Here is a 10134-nt window from a genome sequence, read left to right as displayed (position 1 = left end):
AAAAAAAAAAAAAAAAACTTACGTGAAATCCAGCAAAAGGGGTAAAAGCTTATCTATTGTATGCTTTCAAATTGTTTTTTTTTTTTAATAATAAAGGACACATATATATATTCTCTAAATTATAACTCAGGCAGATAAAAATTGTACTTAGCAGAGCGATCTATCACGATTATAATTTTTGACATTAAATTTATGATCTTAAATATATCATAAAAATCTTCTTTTTTTTTTCTAAACAGACTAAAAAAATCAATATAAATTGAAACGGAGGATGTATCATTCTATCTTCAAGAACATTGTTACTTATATACCGAATTGCCGACCCATGGAATCGGCTGGAGAAACAGTTGTTGCAATTGAAGTTCCATTGGTTCTCCATAATTGTATCCATATTGAAATTTCTAAGTTTTACACCAATGTTTACGTATGAGACAAAAATAAATTGAAGATTTTTTTCTCCATAAATATAGATAGAGCCTTAAACCTAATGGGAATTATAAGTTGTCAAAATTTTACCTAATATATTTCTTTCAATCATATATTTTAGGATTTTTTAATTTTTTAAAATATCTTTTTTTATTTTGGAAAAAGTAAAATAACGACTTTGTCTAAAGCAAAGACTTTTAATGAAGGAAAAAAAGTTCAAACAATATTTTTAAGGCCCACATTTATCCGAAATTATTTAATACAAAATTTTAATTGCTAATAATATATTTTAAATGGTACATATATTTTTACAAAATAAAAATCTAATATAAAAAAGTAACAATTTTTAATTTAAGTTAAATATTCTTATAAACTTTATGATACTTTAGTGATATACTCCATCTTGTGCTTTTACTTGTCACTTTTGATATGACATATCATTAAAAAAATAATTATTGATATAACTATGTTACTATATTATTCCTATTAATTGATATTTAGAGTAATATGTCTTAAAATAATTTAGAAAATAAACAATCTTTATTTTCTCTATAATTTTCCTTTAAGAAAGATTCAAATCCTAATTTCAAAGGGTAGGCTTGTGACATATGCAACAATTCCAAGTGTTGCACGTATTTTTCCTCCTTTATAATTCTACTTTGTGATTAATCAAATATTACTACAAATAAAATTTTGTAAGAATCCTAAACCTAGGAGTTTTTAAACTTACCTAAATTAAAGTCTTTCCAATAAGGAAACACCAACAAGTGTATCGTAATTTTTGGTTTCGGATGTTAATATTGTTAATTAATAGGCAAAATTTTAGTAAATGCAAAATTTAAAATAGTAGTAAAAAGATGGTTTTGTCTACTGCAGATTATTTTACTGAAGGGCAAAAAGTTCAATCACTTTTATAAGAGTTTTCACACTTTTAATATATTATAGAGATAGATATAGATTATAGATGTGTTTTTATACATTATCATTTTTATGTTTTCTTTATACGAGTTCTTTTTTCTGTTTTAAAATTTTTTATATTTGTTATAAATGTATTTACATTATAGTGAATGTCTATCAAAATCTAATAAAATCTAGTTGATATCTATGACCTCTCATCTCTCAAGAGAATTAAGAATTACTCTCCATTCTCTATATTCTTCTTCTTTATTCTTTAGTTATTTTATAACACGTTATCAGCACGAGACTCTGCCAAACAAGGTCAGACTATAAATCTGAAGGATTTCAAGGTTAGTAATTCTTTATGTTAGCTTTCTTTTGCGACTACTAATATAATTATTATTGGATTTGAGAAAAAATAATTGGTTTGAAACCATTTATATTTTAAATTTATTCCTCAAGAACAATATTATCAAAAAGGATGATAATATGTTGGGTTTAAGTCCCATCGATTCATGCCTAAGACGTCTTTATGTGAATAAGATGTTGAGTTTGAATCTCAATACACCATATTGATGATATTATGATGGGTAAGGCAAAATAATGGGTGTTTAATAAAAGGTCATGAAACATATCTCATTAATATGCTCTATTCCATGAAGTGAATATGGTAGCATAAATCTGAAAGTTGACAACTTGCTTTATTGTTGAAAGAAGACAAGTGATTGAATGCACAAATATAAGCGTGGAGAGATAATATGATAATAATCATCAAAAGTGATAGTATTTTCACACGCTTATTATGATTATAAGATATGCTAGAGAAAAATTCTCTACATCATATGTATGCCTTAATTTGCTCCTGAAGTAGCAATGTGACGAAAGAGGTTATAAGATATATAAGCTATCATAATTTGATAGGCTTAAGATAGGATTATATTCCATTCTTTGGGAATGATAATTTTGATTATTATAAGCACAGATCCATTTCCTGGGGTGAATGTGATAATATTTAGTGAAGCTTATTAATATAAACGTGTACTTGATTGTGATGGTGTGACAACTCACCTCCGAAAGAGGCAGAATCGCTTAGATGAGTTATTTTGAAATCTACTTCTGAAGTAGTAAATCTAAAATTTATTCATATAATAGTAAATCTGAAATTTACTAAAGCAAAAATACATATCATGGTAAACTTGGAGTTTACTAGATTAAAAGTTCATAAGTTGACATGAACGATTGTGATATCCCGAAGATGTGCATGCTGAATATTGAACATATATTGAAGAATTAGAAAATTCTTCATGAACTTTAATGTTGTTTGTTCTCATGATAAGTTGGTTGGACCAACTAATTTTTGGATTGGGTCCCTCAAAATCTAAAAAAAATAAAAGGTGAATAAGGGCTCGTTCACCTATCATGTGATATGTTGAAAAGATGCATCAATAAGATGATCACATGTACATTCATGGTCAACCTACGTTTGACATTCATAAAGTTACTTGTTCAATATAAATTGAGCATATTTTTCAGATTGTGTAATCAAGATAATTCATCTTGATGATGATGGTTTAGTATTGAATGCCTCCAATAAATAGTTGAACCATTACTAATGAGAATAAAGTTTCATGTATTGGCATGAAATATGATATATTGCATACAATAGAACTTGTATGCATAAGATCAATATATTATGATTATTTCTTCCCTCTCAATTGGTTCAAGGTCAGAAACCAACTATTCCATCTAATAATTTTGATGTGTGATATACGATTAATAAATATACCATGATACACAAAGATGGATTCCTCAAAGAAGATGGAGGATGTATGTTAGTTTTTCTAACATAAGGGGGAGATTATGAGCAGCTATAAAATATGTTAGGAATTATCATCAGATCCTCATTCAAAATATAATTCAAGTCAAATGCCGAAAGCATCTTATATTTAGCTGCAAGTGCTCCTATTTTGTGTCCTTAAAGGATAAAGTCTATGCATGCGTGAAGCATGATAGACCAATCGATTCCAAATGAAATAATCCTTGAAAAGGATAAGGAACAAATAATCATGATAAGAAGGCAATGTGCTTTTGAAGAGCCTACGACATAACACTTCATGAAACCTTATGAGAGTTTTAGATACCTGAAAATAATAAAGTGATGAGATCTCAAAATGTTATGTCACGTTGTGACCGATACAAAATAAGAAATCGTCGACAATATCTTTGATATAATATTGGCGCAATATTGTAAAAGATTATGATAATCTGAATTCTACATTAATTTAAATGATCTGAATTCTACATTAATTTAAGCATGTTGATATAGAAACATTTATCAAGTGAACTGAAAGGATACATTTTGGTAAGCTTAAAATTTATTTGATTTGCAGTCCAAACACTTGAAGATGTCACACTTGACATGTTGGCTATTGTTACTTGACAAACATCTATATGAAAATCCCTAAAGGATTCAAAATGCCTGAAGCATATAAAGTTTCTGGGAAACTTTTTATTATCCTCATAAGATATAATTTGATGATTTGAATATCACTGAAACTCTTGGAGAGTTTTCAAAAGTAATAGAGTATTTGCTTAAATGAGAAACATGCAAAATTTGAATAAGGATCTATTTCGATCTCAAGAAAAGAATGAGGAACTCCTTGGTTATGAAGTACCATATCTTAGTGCATTTGATGCACTAATATATCTTGCAAATACTACAAGGCCTGATATAGCCTTTTTTTTTAGTTAATTTGTTAGCAAGTTTGCAGTCCCGATCTTATTGGTCATGCTAATTTTGGGTACTTATCTGACCTACATAAAGCTTGGTCTCAAATAGGCTATGTGTTCATATGTGGTGGTACTGCAATATCTTGGAGATATACAAAACATTCTATCGTAACCACTTCATGGAACCATGCTAAGATAATAGTTATTCATGGAGCAAGCCGAGAATGTGTATGGTTGAGGTCCATGATACATCTCATTCGAGAAAAATATGGTGTGAAATATGACAATCTACCCACAATTTTATACGGAGATAATACATCATGCATAACACATCTTAATAGAGGATTCATAAAAGGAGATAAAGCGAATAACACTTCATCAAAACTTTTCTATATACATGAGCTACAAAAGAATGATGATATCAACATGCAACGGATTCGTTCAAGTAAAAATGCGGCTGATTTATTCACCAAGTCTTCTCTAATTACAACTTTTAAGAAGATGATGCACAAGATCGGGATGCAAAGATTCAAGGATGTTCTCATTAGGGGGAGTTAATACGCGCTGTACTCTTTTTTTCTTACGAGGTTTTATCCCACTGGATTTTCCTTGTAAGGTTTTTAATGAGACAACCGATATGCGTATTGTTAGAGATGTGTACTCTTTTTCCTTCATTAGATTTTTTTTTCCTACTGGATTTTTTCTAGTAAGGTTTTAACGAGACATATTATCTATCTAGACATTCAAGGGAGAGTGTTATAAATGTATTTACATTATAGTGAATGTCTATCAAAATCTAATAAGATCTAGTTGATATCTATCGGGATTTGAAGTATCTGACTTTTAATCAGAAACTAGGAGTATTTTTCCTTATAAATAAAAGAGTTTTGTTTATTGTATTCTCAATCATATGATCTTTCATCCCTCAAGAGAAATAAGAATTACTCTCTATTCTCTCTATCCTTCTTCTTTATTCATTAGTTATTTTATAACAATGTTCCTTTATTTCATTAGTGTTTTTTTTTCTTTGGTTCTAAAATTTTATGGGTGATTTATGTGGTAAATTTTCTTTTAGGAGTATATTTTTTGAAAAATTTACATAATTAATGAATTTATTAATTACACATTAATAAGGTATAATCTTGAATAATTATTAAATTCATTTACTTCCTTAAATATCGTTAAAACGGTTAACACATATACATACATTAAAGTGTATAATAACGCGAAGCAATGTATATGAATATTTATAATCCGGTAAAGAGAAAAACTAAATAATAAATTCAAGAGAGAACATAATTAATTGGCTAACATCTTAGATTTATGTTGTTTTCCCAATACAATAACATGAAATTTTTACCAACATGAGATGTGGGCTGCTCTATCCTTAACCAAAGGTCGAGGATTCAACCTGAATATGGAGAAAATTCTGTTGAGAGCTGCAACGCACGATCCAAATTAGTCGGGGCTTCAATACATGCACGGAACATCGGATGAAAAAAAAAAACATGAAATTTTTAGAAACTCAAATTTGTTGACCTCAATGAATTTTCCAAATCATTGAAGAATGGGAAGGACCAAACCCATGTGTCTAACCGGGCCCCGAAAGTGTTGCAGAGTTTGTGCAACTCAACGTGCAGAGAGGGTATTGTTTATGGGACTCAATACTCCACTCAAACACACTCGACGTGCTTTATACAAAGCTTCTATCAGCATTGAAATCCAAATCAGAAAAAAGAATCAGAAATGTGGAGGCGTTTGACTTCACTCTCCCATCTTCGTCAGGTACTTTTCCTTCCCAATTTCTTACAATCTCTTCAATATTGTTCTGAATTTTATATACTGTAAATAGATAAGACGAGCTGATGAGCTGAAGATTTGTCAAGCATTTTGTACTGATATCACCAAACCACCGGTATTAATACATATTCTCCCTCTCAATATCGTCCATGTCCTTCGATTTTTTTTTTGGTTTGTTTCTGTTGTATTTGTTTTTACCATTCTTTACAGTGAATTATTTTTCTATTGATGCTTGCTAATTTTGCGTTTGTACGCGTGTAGGTAGAAGCTGAAAGCCATTACAGGAGAAATAGCCCTTTTGTCGCTTTTGTTTTGGGTAATTCGTTTCCACCTTTTTTGTCTATTACTATTAATTGCGCACTATTCCCATATTAAGTTTATTTACGTTTATCTCGTTGAATTTTTGATTAATTAATCTATAATGTGATTGTGATCCATGTTAAATTTGTACTGATTGCAGCTCATCTGAGATACATATCACTCCAACCTTTTAAGTATACTCTGCCACTCTTTTGTTTTTTGTTAAAATATTTGATTTTTCTCCATTTTTTGGGGAGGTTTTGGTCCCGGGAGGAGGTGAGAGGGGATGGAACAAGTTTTTTTTTTTTTTTTTTTTTGTTAAAGAGAATTTTGATACTAGTTTTTTTTTTTTGGTTGATAACCATGGTGTCTCCGGTCAGCTATCATGCACCTTGACTAATTCCACGACAACAATATGTACTAGGTAACTCTGTTCACCAAGGATATGACAGATGTGAAGAAAACACCTAGCGTTTTCTGTTTCTGCTGGTATTTGAACTTGATACCTCATGATTCTCAACTCACTTCATTAACCACTAGACCACGCCCTTGGATACTAATACTGGTTGTTTTTAATCATGTATAACACTAAGCAAAAGATAATGAGGTACAACCGATTTCCTTAAGGCAAAGTGGACATTTTCTTGATACTGATTAGGACACTCTTGTTGGAATGAAGAGAATACGTCTAGAAGTAAGAATAACATGTGATATTGCTTTTTATGTCTGTTGTTAAGCTACCTATGCTCATATCACTTATTTTTTTTTGGTTTAAACTAGTGTTTAAGCTTAAATTTTGCGATATTTAGTCAATCTTCCGCATGCTCGTGTGATTAGAAATTTGTCGAGTTTGCTAAAGAGTCTACTTTTATCTCATTCTTTGCTAGTTTGTAGTGGAAAGTAAATAAGAATAGGTTCCTTTCTAGACAACCTATAATATCGTCTTGTTTAATGACTATGAGGACACTAGTTGATTCTTTTCTCCTTAATGGTAGTTTTTTCTAAAGAACATGATTATACATGAGAGTACACGAAATGGTTGTACTATTTCCTACATTATTTAGGTAAAATACGGAATTACTGAGCAGTTTTTCTGTCCTTTTAGGAGGTCCTGGTAGTGGTAAAGGTACTCAATGCCTTAAGATTGCTGAAACTTTTGGGTTCGAACACATAGGTGCAGGAGATCTACTGAGGAAAGAGATGTATTCTGGATCTGAGAATGGGTATGAATTCCACGTTTCCCATTGTTGATCTTTAGTTATCCCGAAAGAATTTGTAAAATCGTTCAGTCTGAATTCAGTGACATGATTCAAAAGTTGATGAAGGAGGGAAGTATTGCTCCATCAGAGGTGACTGTCAAGCTGATTAAAAAGGCAATTGAATCAGCTGAAAATCGTAAGTTTCTAATAGATGGTTTTCCAAGAAGTGAAGAGAATCGAATGGCGTATGAGAGGATTGTAAGTTTCTTTATTGTAATGAGCATTATCTATTAAGATATTCTCTAGGAATGTTAAGTTGTTTAAAAGGAACTTTTGCCAGCTACCCACTGCACTGTAAACTCAGTAATCTTGTGGTTGATTGTTAAGATTATGAAGTTCAGATGTGAATGCAGGTTGGTGCTGAACCAAACTTTGTGCTTTTCTTTGATTGCCCTGAAGAAGTAATGGTCAAACGAGTATTGAACCGGAATGAGGTGATGTTGATACTTGTAAAAAAAGAAAGCATATGCTTCTATGTTTTAGTTTCGTTCTGAAGAGGAAAAAGATAATATAGTGTTGTGTTTTCAGGGGCGAGTTGATGACAATGAACATACAGTCAAGGAGCGCCTAAAAGTATATAAAGGTACAACACTTCCAGTAGTCAACCACTATGCCAAGAAAGGAAAGCTTTATAAGGTACTCTTTCAAAGGGTGACAACTAGTTTAAAAATGACCTAAATTTATGTTCGACAGGCTCTTTTATTATCCCCCTTGTTCCCCTTTCATGTTACAAAAGATGCTATAATTTTGTCGGTGGTTTCTGCTGACTTATCCTACTCAGCTGGACAAGCTACTTATTGGTGTATCAGTTTTTGCTCACAGACAAATTCATGCAGGTCGATGGTACTGGAACTCAGGAAGAGATTTTTGAACGAGTCCGTCCAATTTTCACTTCATTGAGGTATGTTTTGTGTTCTCATGCTGCTATGTTGCCAAATATGTATTTGCATCAAGATCATGATAATTCCTTATTACAACTTTGCTGGACGCATTTTTTTTACTGCATTGGTATATTCTTTCTTTTAGTTTTTTGAATTGATCTGTTCTTTCTTGCAACTGTGTTTTCTACCTAATTAGGGCACTGCTCTCACTTGATTTCTTCTCTTCCACCCTTTGCTTTTGCTGAAAAATATCGCTATATCTAATGTTGAAGACATATTTATGGCTCCATTTTTTTCTTATGCAGGTTGTCGACATAACTGATACCTTACAGAAGCAAGTGATAGGAATTGAAGACGTTGAATGTGCTGTAGAGAAGTACATGAGAATGTAGAACAATTCATGGAAGAAAAAAGTGAAAAGCTATAAGGCAAATCACAAGTCCAGGTTTTGCTATTTGTTCCTGCTTTTCTGGTGAACAATCTATAGTCGAACTGGCAATCGTGAAATTAAAATCCATTCGTCCCACCTCCTCTATTGCCAGTCTTTCTGCAGCCCAAGCATACCCACCAATATAAGATGATACCTCTCATCCAGAAAGTTTACAGATTTGTCTTTTTCTTTTCTTTTTTGATGTAATTGTTACATTACCTTGTCTTAGTTCATGCTATCACCAGTACTGCTACACGTGTGACATCAACTATGACCCGTATAAGAATAACTCCGTGTTCAAATACATTATTTCTGCAGTCAAGAGTTCTGCTAATTGTGATAATTTCATGGAATATGCTGTAAAATAAAACTGCAGGCAATTTTAATGATCTTTGTCCAATCCAGCAACCCATATTTAAAGCATTTGAATGAATGGGGTTTCCTGCAACTTACATTTTGAAGAAAAACATTTAAGCTAGTAAGCTAGTAAGCACATTTGACAGTAAACAACTCCAATCTGATTATCAGAGGAAGTCAGAAAGGGCCATTAAATAAAAATAAAAATAAATAGTAACCAATAAAATTTTTACAAGTCTCTCTACTCCACTAGACCAATAATACACTTTGGTTATGGATTCCCAACTTATAATTTTTATATATTTACTATATTTCTCTATATAAATACTAGATCCGTACGAAAGTTACTGGGTTCCCGGGAACCCTCAATAGGACCCCTAGATCCGCCTCTGCTGTGGATTACTTAACATCATTATGGAAATATAACCATCCACCACCAATCAAATTTGTATAGCATGTTAAGATTATGGATTTTTTGCAGCTGTCGATCAGATAGCCAATCTTTCTTTCTTACTAATCTTGACGCATTTTTATGTTATTAGCTTGTCCGATACAAGTATTCATTATGTTGATATCTTAACAAAAGGATGTCTAAGTATTAATTATGGACATGTTTGAACCTGATCCAAAAAAATTATGGACATGCTTGAGCTAGAAATAATGGATGCATCCGTTGTCTCTTTTTCGTTTTGCCCGTGTCACAATCTACTTTCCATTTTCTTAACTCTCTTTTGTTTTATCCATTTTTTACTACTGATATTTTAGCTTTTAGGAACAATTTTTTTCTGGGCGATATGTGACTAATGGTAGTACATTAAGCCAAAGGAGTTGTACATGTTGAGAAAGTTAATAGCCTAGGAGCTATTAGAAAATTCTTATGTTATGGTTTAGTCCGTAGTTTACTGTATAATTTTCAAGTACGCTCCTTTCAAAACTGCTAATTAACTTGTCATAGTTACTACACGTTGAAAAAGAAAACGACTATTGGCAATGACATTTGTCAAATGAATATCTCTTTCTTCCTTGCTTTATGCGTTTTCTTTCTGCCAGTCAG

The 10134-nt window shown here is 31.5% G+C and overlaps 1 protein-coding gene across 1 annotated transcript; it reads left to right on the top strand.

Moving 5' to 3' along the window:
- Positions 1-5612: 5612 nt before the first annotated feature.
- LOC107863418 (UMP-CMP kinase) lies at positions 5613-9032 on the top strand. Its single transcript, XM_016709325.2, has 9 exons — positions 5613-5838; positions 5906-5968; positions 6115-6169; positions 7259-7376; positions 7454-7610; positions 7766-7846; positions 7941-8048; positions 8249-8313; positions 8599-9032. The coding sequence occupies exons 1-9, from the start codon at positions 5800-5802 to the stop codon at positions 8609-8611; spliced, it is 699 nt and encodes a 232-aa protein (XP_016564811.1). The 5' UTR covers positions 5613-5799; the 3' UTR covers positions 8612-9032.
- Positions 9033-10134: the final 1102 nt, after the last annotated feature.

Source organism: Capsicum annuum, chromosome 3, assembly GCF_002878395.1.
Source record: "Capsicum annuum cultivar UCD-10X-F1 chromosome 3, UCD10Xv1.1, whole genome shotgun sequence".
Lineage (NCBI taxonomy): Eukaryota > Viridiplantae > Streptophyta > Magnoliopsida > Solanales > Solanaceae > Capsicum > Capsicum annuum.
Note: the sequence above shows the minus strand (reverse complement) of the source record. Positions and strands in the feature narration are given on the sequence as shown.

Bases quoted from the DNA above. Each gene is read 5' to 3' on its own strand.
- LOC107863418 (XM_016709325.2), top strand. From the start codon at position 5,800: ATGTGGAGGCGTTTGACTTCACTCTCCCATCTTCGTCAG. The intron at 5,969-6,114 runs GTATTAATACAT...GTACGCGTGTAG, and splicing joins CTGATATCACCAAACCACCG to GTAGAAGCTGAAAGCCATTA. The intron at 7,377-7,453 runs GTATGAATTCCA...GTCTGAATTCAG, and splicing joins TATTCTGGATCTGAGAATGG to TGACATGATTCAAAAGTTGA.